The sequence below is a fragment of the Ranitomeya imitator genome, chromosome 2, assembly GCF_032444005.1.
Source record: "Ranitomeya imitator isolate aRanImi1 chromosome 2, aRanImi1.pri, whole genome shotgun sequence".
NCBI classification, from domain to species: domain Eukaryota; kingdom Metazoa; phylum Chordata; class Amphibia; order Anura; family Dendrobatidae; genus Ranitomeya; species Ranitomeya imitator.
In genome coordinates, this window is record NC_091283.1 from 269388318 (window position 1) to 269410522 (window position 22205).

The 22205-nt window shown below is 56.7% G+C and overlaps 1 protein-coding gene across 4 annotated transcripts in view; it reads right to left on the reverse strand.

Annotated features, from left to right (window-relative positions):
• Positions 1-22205, reverse strand: part of SMURF2 (SMAD specific E3 ubiquitin protein ligase 2) — a 56196-nt gene that overhangs the window by 21090 nt on the left and 12901 nt on the right. For 2 of the 4 annotated variants that reach the window (XM_069749159.1, XM_069749156.1), the window contains exons 2-3: positions 5484-5522; positions 4212-4320 (exon numbers count right to left, since the gene is read on the reverse strand). In XM_069749159.1, the coding sequence (XP_069605260.1) occupies positions 4212-4320; positions 5484-5522 (148 nt within the window). Of the gene's footprint in view, positions 1-4211; positions 4324-5483; positions 5523-22205 lie in introns of all 4 variants that reach the window. The other 2 variants (XM_069749158.1, XM_069749155.1) reach the window with 1 other exon arrangement.

Consider the following 22205-nt stretch of genomic DNA (forward strand, 5'->3'; position numbering starts at 1 on the left):
GGATTAGATACACGGCTCAGCAGTAAGTATCACACAGGAAGATTAGATACACGGCTCAGCAGTCAGTATCACACAGGAGAATTAGATACACGGTTCAGCAGTCAGTATCACACAGGAGAGGATTAAATACACGGCTCAGCAGTCAGTATCACACAGGAGAGGATTAGATACACGGCTCAGCAGTCAGTATCACACAGGAGAGGATTAGATACACGGCTCAGCAGTCAGTATCACACAGGAGAGGATTAGATACACGGCTCAGCAGTCAGTATCACACAGGCTAGGATTAGATACACGGCTCAGCAGACAGTATCACACAGGAGAAGATTAGATACACGGCTCAGCAGTCAGTATCACACAGGAGAGGATTAGATACACGGCTCAGTCAGTATCACACAGGATAGGATTAGATACACGGCTCAGCAGACAGTATCACACAGGAGAGGATTAGATACACAGCTCCAGTCAGTATCACACAGGAAGATTAGATACATGGCTCAGCAGACAGTATCACACAGGAGAGGATTAGATACACGGCTCAGCAGTCAGTATCACACAGGAGAGGATTAGATACACGGCTCAGCAGTCAGTATCACAGGACAGGATTAGATACATGGCTCAGCAGTCAGTATCACACAGGAGAGGATTAGATACACGGCTCAGCAGTCAGTATCACACAGGAGGATTAGATACACGGCTCAGCAGACAGTATCACACAGGAGGATTAGATACACGACTCAGCAGTCAGTATCACACAGGAGAGGATTAGATACACAGCTCAGCAGTAAGTATCACACAGGAAGATTAGATACACGGCTCAGCAGTCAGTATCACACAGGAGAATTAGATACACGGTTCAGCAGTCAGTATCACACAGGAGAGGATTAAATACACGGCTCAGCAGTCAGTATCACACAGGAGAGGATTAGATACACGGCTCAGCAGTCAGTATCACACAGGAGAGGATTAGATACACGGCTCAGCAGTCAGTATCACACAGGAGAGGATTAGATACACAGCTCAGCAGTAAGTATCACACAGGAAGATTAGATACACGGCTCAGCAGTCAGTATCACACAGGAGAATTAGATACACGGTTCAGCAGTCAGTATCACACAGGAGAGGATTAAATACACGGCTCAGCAGTCAGTATCACACAGGAGAGGATTAGATACACGGCTCAGCAGTCAGTATCACACAGGAGAGGATTAGATACACGGCTCAGCAGTCAGTATCACACAGGAGAGGATTAGATACACGGCTCAGCAGTCAGTATCACACAGGCTAGGATTAGATACACGGCTCAGCAGACAGTATCACACAGGAGAGGATTAGATACACGGCTCAGCAGTCAGTATCACACAGGAGAGGATTAGATACCCGGCTCAGCAGTCAGTATCACACAGGAGAGGATTAGATACACGGCTCAGCAGTCAGTATCACACAGGAGAGGATTAGATACACGGCTCAGCAGACAGTATCACACAGGAGAGGATTAGATACACAGCTCAGCAGTAAGTATCACACAGGAAGATTAGATACACGGCTCAGCAGTCAGTATCACACAGGAGAATTAGATACACGGTTCAGCAGTCAGTATCACACAGGAGAGGATTAAATACACGGCTCAGCAGTCAGTATCACACAGGAGAGGATTAGATACACGGCTCAGCAGTCAGTATCACACAGGAGAGGATTAGATACACGGCTCAGCAGTCAGTATCACACAGGAGAGGATTAGATACACGGCTCAGCAGTCAGTATCACACAGGCTAGGATTAGATACACGGCTCAGCAGACAGTATCACACAGGAGAAGATTAGATACACGGCTCAGCAGTCAGTATCACACAGGAGAGGATTAGATACACGGCTCAGTCAGTATCACACAGGATAGGATTAGATACACGGCTCAGCAGACAGTATCACACAGGAGAGGATTAGATACACAGCTCCAGTCAGTATCACACAGGAAGATTAGATACATGGCTCAGCAGACAGTATCACACAGGAGAGGATTAGATACACGGCTCAGCAGTCAGTATCACACAGGAGAGGATTAGATACACGGCTCAGCAGTCAGTATCACAGGACAGGATTAGATACATGGCTCAGCAGTCAGTATCACACAGGAGGATTAGATACACGGCTCAGCAGACAGTATCACACAGGAGGATTAGATACACGACTCAGCAGTCAGTATCACACAGGACAGGATTAGATACACGGCTCAGCAGTCAGTATCACCCAGGATAGGATTAGATACACGACTCAGCAGACAGTATCACACAGGAGAGGATTAGATACACGGCTCAGCAGTCAGTATCACACAGGAGAGGACGGCTCAGCAGTCAGTATCACACAGGAGAGGATTAGATACACAGCTCAGCAGTAAGTATCACACAGGAAGATTAGATACACGGCTCAGCAGTCAGTATCACACAGGAGAATTAGATACACGGTTCAGCAGTCAGTATCACACAGGAGAGGATTAAATACACGGCTCAGCAGTCAGTATCACACAGGAGAGGATTAGATACACGGCTCAGCAGTCAGTATCACACAGGAGAGGATTAGATACACGGCTCAGCAGTCAGTATCACACAGGAGAGGATTAGATACACGGCTCAGCAGTCAGTATCACACAGGCTAGGATTAGATACACGGCTCAGCAGACAGTATCACACAGGAGAGGATTAGATACACGGCTCAGCAGTCAGTATCACACAGGAGAGGATTAGATACCCGGCTCAGCAGTCAGTATCACACAGGAGAGGATTAGATACACGGCTCAGCAGTCAGTATCACACAGGAGAGGATTAGATACACGGCTCAGCAGACAGTATCACACAGGAGAGGATTAGATACACAGCTCAGCAGTAAGTATCACACAGGAAGATTAGATACACGGCTCAGCAGTCAGTATCACACAGGAGAATTAGATACACGGTTCAGCAGTCAGTATCACACAGGAGAGGATTAAATACACGGCTCAGCAGTCAGTATCACACAGGAGAGGATTAGATACACGGCTCAGCAGTCAGTATCACACAGGAGAGGATTAGATACACGGCTCAGCAGTCAGTATCACACAGGAGAGGATTAGATACACGGCTCAGCAGTCAGTATCACACAGGCTAGGATTAGATACACGGCTCAGCAGACAGTATCACACAGGAGAAGATTAGATACACGGCTCAGCAGTCAGTATCACACAGGAGAGGATTAGATACACGGCTCAGTCAGTATCACACAGGATAGGATTAGATACACGGCTCAGCAGACAGTATCACACAGGAGAGGATTAGATACACAGCTCCAGTCAGTATCACACAGGAAGATTAGATACATGGCTCAGCAGACAGTATCACACAGGAGAGGATTAGATACACGGCTCAGCAGTCAGTATCACACAGGAGAGGATTAGATACACGGCTCAGCAGTCAGTATCACAGGACAGGATTAGATACATGGCTCAGCAGTCAGTATCACACAGGAGGATTAGATACACGGCTCAGCAGACAGTATCACACAGGAGGATTAGATACACGACTCAGCAGTCAGTATCACACAGGACAGGATTAGATACACGGCTCAGCAGTCAGTATCACCCAGGATAGGATTAGATACACGACTCAGCAGACAGTATCACACAGGAGAGGATTAGATACACGGCTCAGCAGTCAGTATCACACAGGAGAGGACGGCTCAGCAGTCAGTATCACACAGGAGAGGATTAGATACACGGCTCAGCAGTCAGTATCACACAGGAGAGGATTAGATACACGGCTCAGCAGTCAGTATCACACAGGAGGATTAGATACACGACTCAGCAGACAGTATCACACAGGAGAAGATTAGATACACAGCCGATCACAATGCGGGAACTACAATATCCAGCATGCTGTGAGTCGGTGGACGCTGGGGGTTGTAGTCCTCCGGATGTGGGGTGAGTCAGGCGGCGGCGGTGCAGACAATGATGGAGGAACTCGCTGCACCGGTCGGTCGTCTGAGAACAATCGCTCCAGTGTCAGCACTTCCTCCGCTGAGGTCACCGCACGTCTCCGCTCTGCGCCTGCGGGGGGCACCGGCGACAACTCCCACAGCTGCTGTCATACTACAAGTCCCAGCATGCCTCCCACATATCTGACGCTCGGGTCTGCCCCTGGCCGGCTGGGCTTTGTAGTGCTCTGACACGTCGGCGCCACTCACAGGTCGTAGTGCTGGTTCCACTTGGGGTCCAGGGTGTTCTTCACGGTGTCTGTGGAGTGGCACTGCCCAGACCCGTCCACCACCACCTTGGCAAAGGGGTCCGGGAGCCCTGCAGTAAGGGGGGAAACAGGAGAGATAACGCAGCCGCCTCCAGAGCAGCCCCCGATAATACACACCGAGCCCTCCCACACTGCAGTCACATCCGGAGCAGCCCCCGATAATACACATCGAGGCTCTCAATACTGCAGTCACAACCGGAGCAGCCCCCGATAATACACCGAGCCCCCCAATACTGCAGTCAAATCCGGAGCAGCCCCCGATAATACACCGAGCCCCCCAATACTGCAGTCAAATCCGGAGCAGCCCCCGATAATACACACACCGAACCCCACAATACTGCAGTCACATCCGGAGCAGCCCCCGATAATACACACACCGAACCCCCCCAATACTGCAGTCACAACCGGAGCAGCACCCAATAATACACACCGAGCCCCCCACACTGCAGTCACAACCGGAGAAGCCCCCCGATAATACACACAGAAGCCCCCATACTACAGTCACATCCAGAGCAGCCCCCGATAATACACACAGAAACCCCATACTACAGTCACAACCAGAGCAGCCCCCGATAATACACAGAGAAGCCCCCATACTAGTCACATCCAGAGCAGCCCCCAATAATACACAGAAGCCCCTATACTAGTCACATCCAGAGCAGCCCGATATCACACTGAGCCCCCCCATACTGCAGTCACATCCAGAGCAGCCCCCGATAATACACACAGGAGCCCCCATACTACAGTCACATCCAGAGCAGCCCCCGATAATACACACAGAAACCCCATACTACAGTCACAACCAGAGCAGCCCCCGATAATACACAGAAGCCCCTATACTAGTCACATCCAGAGCAGCCCGATATCACACTGAGCCGCCCCATACTGCAGTCACATCCAGAGCAGCCCCCGATAATACACACAGAAGCCCCATACTACAGTCACATCCAGTGCAGCCCCCGATAATACACACAGAAGCCCCCATACTACAGTCACATCCAGAGCAGCGCCCAGTATACACAGAAGCCCCCATACTAGTCACATCCAGAGCAGCCCCCAGTATACACAGAAGCTCCCGGCTATAACACCCCTGAGCCCCCCCATATTGCAGTCTCCAATATTAGCACCGAGCCCCCCCGTAATACTCCAGTCACAGCCAGAGCTGCACAGAACAGCACAACATGTGGTCGCCCCAAACTATAGAGATACTCACTGAAAAAATCCTTCTTCACCAGGTTTTTTGCACAGAGAACTGAGGAGAGAAAAAGAAACGGCGATCAGCAGGGTCAGTATCGGCAGTGTGGTGCGTGCGTATGCTCAGTGACCCCCACATGCTCAGCGACACCCCCTCCGCACGATGAGCGACCCGCGTACACTCAGCACCCCCTGCTCAATGAGCGACCAGCGTACACTCAGCACCCCCTGCTAAATGAGTGACCAGCGTACAGTCAGTGACCCCCACATGCTCAGCGACACCCCCCTCCGCTAAATGAGTGACCGGCATACAGTCAGCACCCCCTGCTCAATGAGTGACCGGCGTACAGTCAGCACCCCCTGCTCAATGAGTGACCAGCGTACAGTCAGCACCCCCTGTTCAATGAGTCACCGGCGTACAGTCAGCACCCCTTGCTCAATGAGTGACCGGCGTACAGTCAGCACCCCCTGCTCAATGAGAGACCGGCGTACAGTCAGCACCCCCTGCTCAATGAGTCACCGGCGTACAGTCAGCACCCCCTGCTCAATGAGTGACCGGCGTACAGTCAGCACCCCCTGCTCAATGAGTGACAGGCGTACAGTCAGCACCCCCTGCTCAATGAGTGACCGGCGTACAGTCAGCACCCCCTGCTCAATGAGTGACAGGCGTACAGTCAGCACCCCCTGCTCAATGAGTGACCGGCGTACAGTCAGCACCCCCTGCTCAATGAGTGACAGGCGTACAGTCAGCACCCCCTGCTCAATGAGTGACAGGCGTACAGTCAGCACCCCCTGCTCAATGAGAGACCGGCGTACAGTCAGCACCCCCTGCTCAATGAGAGACCGGCGTACAGTCAGCACCCCCTGCTCAATGAGTCACCGGCGTACAGTCAGCACCCCCTGCTCAATGAGTGACCGGCGTACAGTCAGCACCCCCTGCTCAATGAGTGACAGGCGTACAGTCAGCACCCCCTGCTCAATGAGTGACCGGCGTACAGTCAGCACCCCCTGCTCAATGAGTGACCGGCGTACAGTCAGCACCCCCTGCTCAATGAGTGACAGGCGTACAGTCAGCACCCCCTGCTCAATGAGTGACAGGCGTACAGTCAGCACCCCCTGCTCAATGAGAGACCGGCGTACAGTCAGCACCCCCTGCTCAATGAGTGACCGGCGTACACTCAGCACCCCCTGCTCAATGAGTGACCGGCGTACAGTCAGCACCCCCTGCTCAATGAGTGACCGGCGTACAGTCAGTGACCCCCACATGCTCAGCGACACTCTCCTCCGCTAAATGAGTGACCGGCGTACACCCAGCACCCCCTGCTCAATGAGTGACCGGCGTACACAGCACCCCCTGCTCAATGAGTGACCGGCGTACAGTCAGCACCTCCTGCTCAATGAGTGACTGGCGTACAGTCAGTGACCCCCACATGCTCAGCGACACTCTCCTCCGCTAAATGAGTGACCGGCGTACACAGCACCCCCTGCTCAATGAGTGACCGGCGTACAGTCAGCACCCCCTGCTCAATGAGTGACCGGCGTACAGTCAGCACCCCCTGCTCAATGAGCGACCGGCGTACAGTCAGCACCCCCTGCTCAATGAGCGACCGGCGTACAGTCAGCACCCCCTGCTCAATGAGCGACCGGCGTACACTCAGCACCCCCTGCTCAATGAGCGACCGGCGTACACTCAGCACCCCCTGCTCAATGAGCGACCGGCGTACACTCAGCACCCCCTGCTCAATGAGCGACCGGCGTACACAGCACCCCCTGCTCAATGAGTGACCGGCGTACACAGCACCCCCTGCTCAATGAGTGACCGGCGTACAGTCAGCACCCCCTGGCCAATGAGTGACTGGCGTAGTCAGCACCCCCTGGTCAATGAGTGACCGGCGTACACTCAGCACCCCCTGCTCCAAGAGCGACCGGCGTACACTCAGCACCCCCACATGCTCAGCGACAACCTCTGCACCATGAGTGACCCACGTAAGCTCACTGTCACTCCCCCCCCCCCACAGAGCGTAGATTGATACAATGTAACAGTCGTTTCCGTAGTAACAAGTTGTCCCACTCCTAACACAAGGGGCTGTGACTAGTTCCACACTATCAGCACAGCGGGGGTTAATAGCAGCACAGTACCACCTCTATACCACATGGGGGTGTCGACTTGGTGGTCCAGGCCGCAGGGGGAGGACAGGCCTGTAGATAATGAATGGCCGGTCTATACTCGGCGCTCAGTCATCTGTCCTGGTGGCGTTGGTGCGATCACCGCTGACGGTCCCATCAGTACATCGTCGCCCGGGCTCAGACCCCCGGGGACCAGGAAGCGTCGCCCGGGCTCAGACCCCCGGGGACCAGGAAGCGTCGCCCGGGCTCAGACCCCCGGGGACCAGGAAGCGTCGCCCGGGCTCAGACCCCCGGGGACCAGGAAGCGTCGCCCGGGCTCAGACCCCCGGGGACCAGGAAGCGTCGCCCGGGCTCAGACCCCCGGGGACCAGGAAGCGTCGCCCGGGCTCAGACCCCCGGGGACCAGGAAGCGTCGCCCGGGCTCAGACCCCCGGGGACCAGGAAGCGTCGCCCGGGCTCAGACCCCCGGGGACCAGGAAGCGTCGCCCGGGCTCAGACCCCCGGGGACCAGGAAGCGTCGCCCGGGCTCAGACCCCCGGGGACCAGGAAGCGTCGCCCGGGCTCAGACCCCCGGGGACCAGGAAGCGTCGCCCGGGCTCAGACCCCCGGGGACCAGGAAGCGTCGCCCGGGCTCAGACCCCCGGGGACCAGGAAGCGTCGCCCGGGCTCAGACCCCCGGGGACCAGGAAGCGTCGCCCGGGCTCAGACCCCCGGGGACCAGGAAGCGTCGCCCGGGCTCAGACCCCCGGGGACCAGGAAGCGTCGCCCGGGCTCAGACCCCCGGGGACCAGGAAGCGTCGCCCGGGCTCAGACCCCCGGGGACCAGGAAGCGTCGCCCGGGCTCAGACCCCCGGGGACCAGGAAGCGTCGCCCGGGCTCAGACCCCCGGGGACCAGGAAGCGTCGCCCGGGCTCAGACCCCCGGGGACCAGGAAGCGTCGCCCGGGCTCAGACCCCCGGGGACCAGGAAGCGTCGCCCGGGCTCAGACCTCCGGGGACCAGGAAGCGTCGCCGGGGCTCAGACCCCCGGGGACCAGGAAGCGTCGCCCGGGCTCAGACCCCCGGGGACCAGGAAGCGTCGCCGGGGCTCAGACCCCCGGGGACCAGGAAGCGTCGCCGGGGTTCAGACCCCCGGGGACCAGGAAGCGTCGCCGGGGCTCAGACCCCCGGGGACCAGGAAGCGTCGCCGGGGCTCAGACCCCCGGGGACCAGGAAGCGTCGCCGGGGCTCAGACCCCCGGGGACCAGGAAGCGTCGCCCGGGCTCAGACCCCCGGGGACCAGGAAGCGTCGCCCGGGCTCAGACCCCCGGGGACCAGGAAGCGTCGCCCGGGCTCAGACACTCGGCGGTTAGGAAGTATCGACTAGGAAGTATCGCCCAGGCTCAGATACAAGGAGATCAGCCGCAGCACATTCCTCACATACCAGACTGCTGATTAGAGGCTAAAAAACCAAAAGGAAAACTAAGGAGCGTAGTCTGTGGAGGGGGAAGAGTCTGCAGCGGGGGAGGGGAGCGCGGCTGGGATTCCTAGAATTCGGGAGATGGGTATTTACAGTGACACTGCAGCCAGACGGGGGACAAACATGGGGGACAAACATGGGGGACAAACATGGGGGACAAACATGGGGGACAAACATGGGGGACAAACATGGGGGACAAACATGGGGGACAAACATGGGGGACAAACATGGGGGACAAACATGGGGGACAAACATGGGGGACAAACATGGGGGACAAACATGGGGGACAAACATGGGGGACAAACATGGGGGACAAACATGGGGGACAAACATGGGGGACAAACATGGGGGACAAACATGGGGGACAAACATGGGGGACAAACATGGGGGACAAACAGGCCGATTCCTGCGGAAGCAATAGCGGTCATGTCATCCAGAGTCCTGACCGGGACAGTAGTCACCATGCTCCGTGTATGAAGCCACATTAATTATTGAGGGGTGCCAGCCAATCACGGTGGCAACAGATGGGAAGTGGCCGGGTCATGTGTCAGCGCACTTCGCGCCCATCACCAGATGTACTGCCGCTGTGGAGCCCCCACCAGCTGATGTGGTGTTAATCCAGTGTAGGCGGGACTTAAAGGGCATCTCCAGGGGAGGCCAGTGGTGACACTGCAGGGGCAGAAATCATCAGGATGGGAAATCCGGGGTCTGCGTGATCGCCAGCGATGAGACTAGTGACCTTTATTTAGGCCTCAGACCCTTTAGGCCATATTAAAAGGGGAAGCTACGGCAGATCCCGGAAACGACAGATCAACGGCGAATCCCCTCTCCAGATCAAAGGAAGGTGCAATCTGGAAGAAGCCAGTGAGATCTCTCCCACAAGGATCCTCCAAGATCATCCCTGGGCTCTGAGGCCACGACTGATGGTGACAGGTGGAACATTCCTCTAAGTTGGAGCAGGAAACCGTGCGCTGCTCAGAGACAATGAATCATTTCCCATTTGGCCGAGGTTCTTCCTCCAGGTTTTGAGGACCACACGTGTCCAGGTACCACCGGCACCTGGCGGCGAGGAGACACCGTATCTATGACTGGTCAGCAGCCTGTCAGCGATGTAACCGCAGAATACAGAGTGCAGCTCTGGGGGTGACTGGAGGATAAGACATGATGTAACAGCAGAATACAGAGTGCAGCTCTGGGGGTGACTGGAGGATAAGACACGATGTAACAGCAGGATAGAGAGTGCAGCTCTGGGGGTGACTGGAGGATAAGACACGCTGTAACAGCAGAATAGAGAATGCAGCTCTGGAGGTGAGTAGAGGATGGGATGGGAGGAGTAGGATTCCCTGGAGAAGCTGCTGAGAAGTGAATGACATCTGGCTGATAACAGAGAGCACACTAACAGGGCATGAATACATATGCAGTCAGAGAGAGCAGGATATATTCCGGCCTGACGCTAGGACTCTCTGTTATCAGACAGTACAGCCAGGACGGACCCTGCGAGTCTCGGGTGAATAGTGAGGGTGGGCAGCACAGGGATCAGCTGAGCATGTGATGGGTGGTCTCTAGAGGCGGGGGGCACTCACAGACGGTGTGATCAGCAGACTGGTGGCGCGGCCCGGACCCCTCGGTGGGCAGCGCAGAAGTAGCCAGATCTCTCCCCACTTTCCTGTGTGCAGCCGGACACAATGTCCCACCAGACAGGAAGGGTTGTCATAGGGACATTGACTATTACCAGTTAACCCTTTCATCTGCATTTCCTGTTGCCAGGTCGATGGCAGTGTCGGGCCGTCAGTGATGTGAAGTGGCGGCTCTGCCCGATGCAGCGAGGACGACGACTTCCTCCTGACACACGGGCCCTTCAAGTCTCACAGCTGAGGCTTTGTTACTATCTATCCAAGGATTGTCAGCCTCTTGCCTCAGTCCCTGTTCACACTGGCCGGGGCAGCGTACCACGGAGACTGCAGCCTGGGGGATGGAGCGGTAGGTATCACCGGTAACCGTGGCCTCACACTCATCATCACTCAGCCCGGGCTAACGGCCGGAGAATGCTGCGCAGGTGGAGTAGGCTTTGTTGTGCCGATTTCTGTGTCGCGGTCATACAAGATTATCCCTGACGAAGAATGAAGTCAGCGGCTGGAACATGGCAGCACCGACACCAGAGCGCCATCAACTCCGGGGTGTCCATATCCCCCGCACTCTGTACATCCGGGGTGTCCATATCCCCCGCACTCTGTACATCCGGGGTGTACATATCCCCCGCACTCTGTACATCCGGGGTGTACATATCCCCCGCACTCTGTACATCCGGGGTGTACATATCCCCCGCACTCTGTACATCCGGGGTGTACATATCCCCCGCACTCTGTACATCCGGGGTGTACATATCCCCCGCACTCTGTACATCCGGGGTGTACATATCCCCCGCACTCTGTACATCCGGGGTGTACATATCCCCCGCACTCTGTACATCCGGGGTGTACATATCCCCCGCACTCTGTACATCCGGGGTGTACATATCCCCCGCACTCTGTACATCCGGGGTGTACATATCCCCCGCACTCTGTACATCCGGGGTGTACATATCCCCCGCACTCTGTACATCCGGGGTGTACATATCCCCCGCACTCTGTACATCCGGGGTGTACATATCCCCCGCACTCTGTACATCCGGGGTGTACATATCCCCCGCACTCTGTACATCCGGGGTGTACATATCCCCCGCACTCTGTACATCCGGGGTGTACATATCCCCCGCACTCTGTACATCCGGGGTGTACATATCCCCCGCACTCTGTACATCCGGGGTGTACATATCCCCCGCACTCTGTACATCCGGGGTGTACATATCCCCCGCACTCTGTACATCCGGGGTGTACATATCCCCCGCACTCTGTACATCCGGGGTGTACATATCCCCCGCACTCTGTACATCCGGGGTGTACATATCCCCCGCACTCTGTACATCCGGGGTGTACATATCCCCCGCACTCTGTACATCCGGGGTGTACATATCCCCCGCACTCTGTACATCCGGGGTGTACATATCCCCCGCACTCTGTACATCCGGGGTGTACATATCCCCCGCACTCTGTACATCCGGGGTGTACATATCCCCCGCACTCTGTACATCCGGGGTGTACATATCCCCCGCACTCTGTACATCCGGGGTGTACATATCCCCCGCACTCTGTACATCCGGGGTGTACATATCCCCCGCACTCTGTACATCCGGGGTGTACATATCCCCCGCACTCTGTACATCCGGGGTGTACATATCCCCCGCACTCTGTACATCCGGGGTGTACATATCCCCCGCACTCTGTACATCCGGGGTGTACATATCCCCCGCACTCTGTACATCCGGGGTGTACATATCCCCCGCACTCTGTACATCCGGGGTGTACATATCCCCCGCACTCTGTACATCCGGGGTGTACATATCCCCCGCACTCTGTACATCCGGGGTGTACATATCCCCCGCACTCTGTACATCCGGGGTGTACATATCCCCCGCACTCTGTACATCCGGGGTGTACATATCCCCCGCACTCTGTACATCCGGGGTGTACATATCCCCCGCACTCTGTACATCCGGGGTGTACATATCCCCCGCACTCTGTACATCCGGGGTGTACATATCCCCCGCACTCTGTACATCCGGGGTGTACATATCCCCCGCACTCTGTACATCCGGGGTGTACATATCCCCCGCACTCTGTACATCCGGGGTGTACATATCCCCCGCACTCTGTACATCCGGGGTGTACATATCCCCCGCACTCTGTACATCCGGGGTGTACATATCCCCCGCACTCTGTACATCCGGGGTGTACATATCCCCCGCACTCTGTACATCCGGGGTGTACATATCCCCCGCACTCTGTACATCCGGGGTGTACATATCCCCCGCACTCTGTACATCCGGGGTGTACATATCCCCCGCACTCTGTACATCCGGGGTGTACATATCCCCCGCACTCTGTACATCCGGGGTGTACATATCCCCCGCACTCTGTACATCCGGGGTGTACATATCCCCCGCACTCTGTACATCCGGGGTGTACATATCCCCCGCACTCTGTACATCCGGGGTGTACATATCCCCCGCACTCTGTACATCCGGGGTGTACATATCCCCCGCACTCTGTACATCCGGGGTGTACATATCCCCCGCACTCTGTACATCCGGGGTGTACATATCCCCCGCACTCTGTACATCCGGGGTGTACATATCCCCCGCACTCTGTACATCCGGGGTGTACATATCCCCCGCACTCTGTACATCCGGGGTGTACATATCCCCCGCACTCTGTACATCCGGGGTGTACATATCCCCCGCACTCTGTACATCCGGGGTGTACATATCCCCCGCACTCTGTACATCCGGGGTGTACATATCCCCCGCACTCTGTACATCCGGGGTGTACATATCCCCCGCACTCTGTACATCCGGGGTGTACATATCCCCCGCACTCTGTACATCCGGGGTGTACATATCCCCCGCACTCTGTACATCCGGGGTGTACATATCCCCCGCACTCTGTACATCCGGGGTGTACATATCCCCCGCACTCTGTACATCCGGGGTGTACATATCCCCCGCACTCTGTACATCCGGGGTGTACATATCCCCCGCACTCTGTACATCCGGGGTGTACATATCCCCCGCACTCTGTACATCCGGGGTGTACATATCCCCCGCACTCTGTACATCCGGGGTGTACATATCCCCCGCACTCTGTACATCCGGGGTGTACATATCCCCCGCACTCTGTACATCCGGGGTGTACATATCCCCCGCACTCTGTACATCCGGGGTGTACATATCCCCCGCACTCTGTACATCCGGGGTGTACATATCCCCCGCACTCTGTACATCCGGGGTGTACATATCCCCCGCACTCTGTACATCCGGGGTGTACATATCCCCCGCACTCTGTACATCCGGGGTGTACATATCCCCCGCACTCTGTACATCCGGGGTGTACATATCCCCCGCACTCTGTACATCCGGGGTGTACATATCCCCCGCACTCTGTACATCCGGGGTGTACATATCCCCCGCACTCTGTACATCCGGGGTGTACATATCCCCCGCACTCTGTACATCCGGGGTGTACATATCCCCCGCACTCTGTACATCCGGGGTGTACATATCCCCCGCACTCTGTACATCCGGGGTGTACATATCCCCCGCACTCTGTACATCCGGGGTGTACATATCCCCCGCACTCTGTACATCCGGGGTGTACATATCCCCCGCACTCTGTACATCCGGGGTGTACATATCCCCCGCACTCTGTACATCCGGGGTGTACATATCCCCCGCACTCTGTACATCCGGGGTGTACATATCCCCCGCACTCTGTACATCCGGGGTGTACATATCCCCCGCACTCTGTACATCCGGGGTGTACATATCCCCCGCACTCTGTACATCCGGGGTGTACATATCCCCCGCACTCTGTACATCCGGGGTGTACATATCCCCCGCACTCTGTACATCCGGGGTGTACATATCCCCCGCACTCTGTACATCCGGGGTGTACATATCCCCCGCACTCTGTACATCCGGGGTGTACATATCCCCCGCACTCTGTACATCCGGGGTGTACATATCCCCCGCACTCTGTACATCCGGGGTGTACATATCCCCCGCACTCTGTACATCCGGGGTGTACATATCCCCCGCACTCTGTACATCCGGGGTGTACATATCCCCCGCACTCTGTACATCCGGGGTGTACATATCCCCCGCACTCTGTACATCCGGGGTGTACATATCCCCCGCACTCTGTACATCCGGGGTGTACATATCCCCCGCACTCTGTACATCCGGGGTGTACATATCCCCCGCACTCTGTACATCCGGGGTGTACATATCCCCCGCACTCTGTACATCCGGGGTGTACATATCCCCCGCACTCTGTACATCCGGGGTGTACATATCCCCCGCACTCTGTACATCCGGGGTGTACATATCCCCCGCACTCTGTACATCCGGGGTGTACATATCCCCCGCACTCTGTACATCCGGGGTGTACATATCCCCCGCACTCTGTACATCCGGGGTGTACATATCCCCCGCACTCTGTACATCCGGGGTGTACATATCCCCCGCACTCTGTACATCCGGGGTGTACATATCCCCCGCACTCTGTACATCCGGGGTGTACATATCCCCCGCACTCTGTACATCCGGGGTGTACATATCCCCCGCACTCTGTACATCCGGGGTGTACATATCCCCCGCACTCTGTACATCCGGGGTGTACATATCCCCCGCACTCTGTACATCCGGGGTGTACATATCCCCCGCACTCTGTACATCCGGGGTGTACATATCCCCCGCACTCTGTACATCCGGGGTGTACATATCCCCCGCACTCTGTACATCCGGGGTGTACATATCCCCCGCACTCTGTACATCCGGGGTGTACATATCCCCCGCACTCTGTACATCCGGGGTGTACATATCCCCCGCACTCTGTACATCCGGGGTGTACATATCCCCCGCACTCTGTACATCCGGGGTGTACATATCCCCCGCACTCTGTACATCCGGGGTGTACATATCCCCCGCACTCTGTACATCCGGGGTGTACATATCCCCCGCACTCTGTACATCCGGGGTGTACATATCCCCCGCACTCTGTACATCCGGGGTGTACATATCCCCCGCACTCTGTACATCCGGGGTGTACATATCCCCCGCACTCTGTACATCCGGGGTGTACATATCCCCCGCACTCTGTACATCCGGGGTGTACATATCCCCCGCACTCTGTACATCCGGGGTGTACATATCCCCCGCACTCTGTACATCCGGGGTGTACATATCCCCCGCACTCTGTACATCCGGGGTGTACATATCCCCCGCACTCTGTACATCCGGGGTGTACATATCCCCCGCACTCTGTACATCCGGGGTGTACATATCCCCCGCACTCTGTACATCCGGGGTGTACATATCCCCCGCACTCTGTACATCCGGGGTGTACATATCCCCCGCACTCTGTACATCCGGGGTGTACATATCCCCCGCACTCTGTACATCCGGGGTGTACATATCCCCCGCACTCTGTACATCCGGGGTGTACATATCCCCCGCACTCTGTACATCCGGGGTGTACATATCCCCCGCACTCTGTACATCCGGGGTGTACATATCCCCCGCACTCTGTACATCCGGGGTGTACATATCCCCCGCACTCTGTACATCCGGGGTGTACATATCCCCCGCACTCTGTACATCCGGGGTGTACATATCCCCCGCACTCTGTACATCCGGGGTGTACATATCCCCCGCACTCTGTACATCCGGGGTGTACATATCCCCCGCACTCTGTACATCCGGGGTGTACATATCCCCCGCACTCTGTACATCCGGGGTGTACATATCCCCCGCACTCTGTACATCCGGGGTGTACATATCCCCCGCACTCTGTACATCCGGGGTGTACATATCCCCCGCACTCTGTACATCCGGGGTGTACATATCCCCCGCACTCTGTACATCCGGGGTGTACATATCCCCCGCACTCTGTACATCCGGGGTGTACATATCCCCCGCACTCTGTACATCCGGGGTGTACATATCCCCCGCACTCTGTACATCCGGGGTGTACATATCCCCCGCACTCTGTACATCCGGGGTGTACATATCCCCCGCACTCTGTACATCCGGGGTGTACATATCCCCCGCACTCTGTACATCCGGGGTGTACATATCCCCCGCACTCTGTACATCCGGGGTGTACATATCCCCCGCACTCTGTACATCCGGGGTGTACATATCCCCCGCACTCTGTACATCCGGGGTGTACATATCCCCCGCACTCTGTACATCCGGGGTGTACATATCCCCCGCACTCTGTACATCCGGGGTGTACATATCCCCCGCACTCTGTACATCCGGGGTGTACATATCCCCCGCACTCTGTACATCCGGGGTGTACATATCCCCCGCACTCTGTACATCCGGGGTGTACATATCCCCCGCACTCTGTACATCCGGGGTGTACATATCCCCCGCACTCTGTACATCCGGGGTGTACATATCCCCCGCACTCTGTACATCCGGGGTGTACATATCCCCCGCACTCTGTACATCCGGGGTGTACATATCCCCCGCACTCTGTACATCCGGGGTGTACATATCCCCCGCACTCTGTACATCCGGGGTGTACATATCCCCCGCACTCTGTACATCCGGGGTGTACATATCCCCCGCACTCTGTACATCCGGGGTGTACATATCCCCCGCACTCTGTACATCCGGGGTGTACATATCCCCCGCACTCTGTACATCCGGGGTGTACATATCCCCCGCACTCTGTACATCCGGGGTGTACATATCCCCCGCACTCTGTACATCCGGGGTGTACATATCCCCCGCACTCTGTACATCCGGGGTGTACATATCCCCCGCACTCTGTACATCCGGGGTGTACATATCCCCCGCACTCTGTACATCCGGGGTGTACATATCCCCCGCACTCTGTACATCCGGGGTGTACATATCCCCCGCACTCTGTACATCCGGGGTGTACATATCCCCCGCACTCTGTACATCCGGGGTGTACATATCCCCCGCACTCTGTACATCCGGGGTGTACATATCCCCCGCACTCTGTACATCCGGGGTGTACATATCCCCCGCACTCTGTACATCCGGGGTGTACATATCCCCCGCACTCTGTACATCCGGGGTGTACATATCCCCCGCACTCTGTACATCCGGGGTGTACATATCCCCCGCACTCTGTACATCCGGGGTGTACATATCCCCCGCACTCTGTACATCCGGGGTGTACATATCCCCCGCACTCTGTACATCCGGGGTGTACATATCCCCCGCACTCTGTACATCCGGGGTGTACATATCCCCCGCACTCTGTACATCCGGGGTGTACATATCCCCCGCACTCTGTACATCCGGGGTGTACATATCCCCCGCACTCTGTACATCCGGGGTGTACATATCCCCCGCACTCTGTACATCCGGGGTGTACATATCCCCCGCACTCTGTACATCCGGGGTGTACATATCCCCCGCACTCTGTACATCCGGGGTGTACATATCCCCCGCACTCTGTACATCCGGGGTGTACATATCCCCCGCACTCTGTACATCCGGGGTGTACATATCCCCCGCACTCTGTACATCCGGGGTGTACATATCCCCCGCACTCTGTACATCCGGGGTGTACATATCCCCCGCACTCTGTACATCCGGGGTGTACATATCCCCCGCACTCTGTACATCCGGGGTGTACATATCCCCCGCACTCTGTACATCCGGGGTGTACATATCCCCCGCACTCTGTACATCCGGGGTGTACATATCCCCCGCACTCTGTACATCCGGGGTGTACATATCCCCCGCACTCTGTACATCCGGGGTGTACATATCCCCCGCACTCTGTACATCCGGGGTGTACATATCCCCCGCACTCTGTACATCCGGGGTGTACATATCCCCCGCACTCTGTACATCCGGGGTGTACATATCCCCCGCACTCTGTACATCCGGGGTGTACATATCCCCCGCACTCTGTACATCCGGGGTGTACATATCCCCCGCACTCTGTACATCCGGGGTGTACATATCCCCCGCACTCTGTACATCCGGGGTGTACATATCCCCCGCACTCTGTACATCCGGGGTGTACATATCCCCCGCACTCTGTACATCCGGGGTGTACATATCCCCCGCACTCTGTACATCCGGGGTGTACATATCCCCCGCACTCTGTACATCCGGGGTGTACATATCCCCCGCACTCTGTACATCCGGGGTGTACATATCCCCCGCACTCTGTACATCCGGGGTGTACATATCCCCCGCACTCTGTACATCCGGGGTGTACATATCCCCCGCACTCTGTACATCCGGGGTGTACATATCCCCCGCACTCTGTACATCCGGGGTGTACATATCCCCCGCACTCTGTACATCCGGGGTGTACATATCCCCCGCACTCTGTACATCCGGGGTGTACATATCCCCCGCACTCTGTACATCCGGGGTGTACATATCCCCCGCACTCTGTACATCCGGGGTGTACATATCCCCCGCACTCTGTACATCCGGGGTGTACATATCCCCCGCACTCTGTACATCCGGGGTGTACATATCCCCCGCACTCTGTACATCCGGGGTGTACATATCCCCCGCACTCTGTACATCCGGGGTGTACATATCCCCCGCACTCTGTACATCCGGGGTGTACATATCCCCCGCACTCTGTACATCCGGGGTGTACATATCCCCCGCACTCTGTACATCCGGGGTGTACATATCCCCCGCACTCTGTACATCCGGGGTGTACATATCCCCCGCACTCTGTACATCCGGGGTGTACATATCCCCCGCACTCTGTACATCCGGGGTGTACATATCCCCCGCACTCTGTACATCCGGGGTGTACATATCCCCCGCACTCTGTACATCCGGGGTGTACATATCCCCCGCACTCTGTACATCCGGGGTGTACATATCCCCCGCACTCTGTACATCCGGGGTGTACATATCCCCCGCACTCTGTACATCCGGGGTGTACATATCCCCCGCACTCTGTACATCCGGGGTGTACATATCCCCCGCACTCTGTACATCCGGGGTGTACATATCCCCCGCACTCTGTACATCCGGGGTGTACATATCCCCCGCACTCTGTACATCCGGGGTGTACATATCCCCCGCACTCTGTACATCCGGGGTGTACATATCCCCCGCACTCTGTACATCCGGGGTGTACATATCCCCCGCACTCTGTACATCCGGGGTGTACATATCCCCCGCACTCTGTACATCCGGGGTGTACATATCCCCCGCACTCTGTACATCCGGGGTGTACATATCCCCCGCACTCTGTACATCCGGGGTGTACATATCCCCCGCACTCTGTACATCCGGGGTGTACATATCCCCCGCACTCTGTACATCCGGGGTGTACATATCCCCCGCACTCTGTACATCCGGGGTGTACATATCCCCCGCACTCTGTACATCCGGGGTGTACATATCCCCCGCACTCTGTACATCCGGGGTGTACATATCCCCCGCACTCTGTACATCCGGGGTGTACATATCCCCCGCACTCTGTACATCCGGGGTGTACATATCCCCCGCACTCTGTACATCCGGGGTGTACATATCCCCCGCACTCTGTACATCCGGGGTGTACATATCCCCCGCACTCTGTACATCCGGGGTGTACATATCCCCCGCACTCTGTACATCCGGGGTGTACATATCCCCCGCACTCTGTACATCCGGGGTGTACATATCCCCCGCACTCTGTACATCCGGGGTGTACATATCCCCCGCACTCTGTACATCCGGGGTGTACATATCCCCCGCACTCTGTACATCCGGGGTGTACATATCCCCCGCACTCTGTACATCCGGGGTGTACATATCCCCCGCACTCTGTACATCCGGGGTGTACATATCCCCCGCACTCTGTACATCCGGGGTGTACATATCCCCCGCACTCTGTACATCCGGGGTGTACATATCCCCCGCACTCTGTACATCCGGGGTGTACATATCCCCCGCACTCTGTACATCCGGGGTGTACATATCCCCCGCACTCTGTACATCCGGGGTGTACATATCCCCCGCACTCTGTACATCCGGGGTGTACATATCCCCCGCACTCTGTACATCCGGGGTGTACATATCCCCCGCACTCTGTACATCCGGGGTGTACATATCCCCCGCACTCTGTACATCCGGGGTGTACATATCCCCCGCACTCTGTACATCCGGGGTGTACATATCCCCCGCACTCTGTACATCCGGGGTGTACATATCCCCCGCACTCTGTACATCCGGGGTGTACATATCCCCCGCACTCTGTACATCCGGGGTGTACATATCCCCCGCACTCTGTACATCCGGGGTGTACATATCCCCCGCACTCTGTACATCCGGGGTGTACATATCCCCCGCACTCTGTACATCCGGGGTGTACATATCCCCCGCACTCTGTACATCCGGGGTGTACATATCCCCCGCACTCTGTACATCCGGGGTGTACATATCCCCCGCACTCTGTACATCCGGGGTGTACATATCCCCCGCACTCTGTACATCCGGGGTGTACATATCCCCCGCACTCTGTACATCCGGGGTGTACATATCCCCCGCACTCTGTACATCCGGGGTGTACATATCCCCCGCACTCTGTACATCCGGGGTGTACATATCCCCCGCACTCTGTACATCCGGGGTGTACATATCCCCCGCACTCTGTACATCCGGGGTGTACATATCCCCCGCACTCTGTACATCCGGGGTGTACATATCCCCCGCACTCTGTACATCCGGGGTGTACATATCCCCCGCACTCTGTACATCCGGGGTGTACATATCCCCCGCACTCTGTACATCCGGGGTGTACATATCCCCCGCACTCTGTACATCCGGGGTGTACATATCCCCCGCACTCTGTACATCCGGGGTGTACATATCCCCCGCACTCTGTACATCCGGGGTGTACATATCCCCCGCACTCTGTACATCCGGGGTGTACATATCCCCCGCACTCTGTACATCCGGGGTGTACATATCCCCCGCACTCTGTACATCCGGGGTGTACATATCCCCCGCACTCTGTACATCCGGGGTGTACATATCCCCCGCACTCTGTACATCCGGGGTGTACATATCCCCCGCACTCTGTACATCCGGGGTGTACATATCCCCCGCACTCTGTACATCCGGGGTGTACATATCCCCCGCACTCTGTACATCCGGGGTGTACATATCCCCCGCACTCTGTACATCCGGGGTGTACATATCCCCCGCACTCTGTACATCCGGGGTGTACATATCCCCCGCACTCTGTACATCCGGGGTGTACATATCCCCCGCACTCTGTACATCCGGGGTGTACATATCCCCCGCACTCTGTACATCCGGGGTGTACATATCCCCCGCACTCTGTACATCCGGGGTGTACATATCCCCCGCACTCTGTACATCCGGGGTGTACATATCCCCCGCACTCTGTACATCCGGGGTGTACATATCCCCCGCACTCTGTACATCCGGGGTGTACATATCCCCCGCACTCTGTACATCCGGGGTGTACATATCCCCCGCACTCTGTACATCCGGGGTGTACATATCCCCCGCACTCTG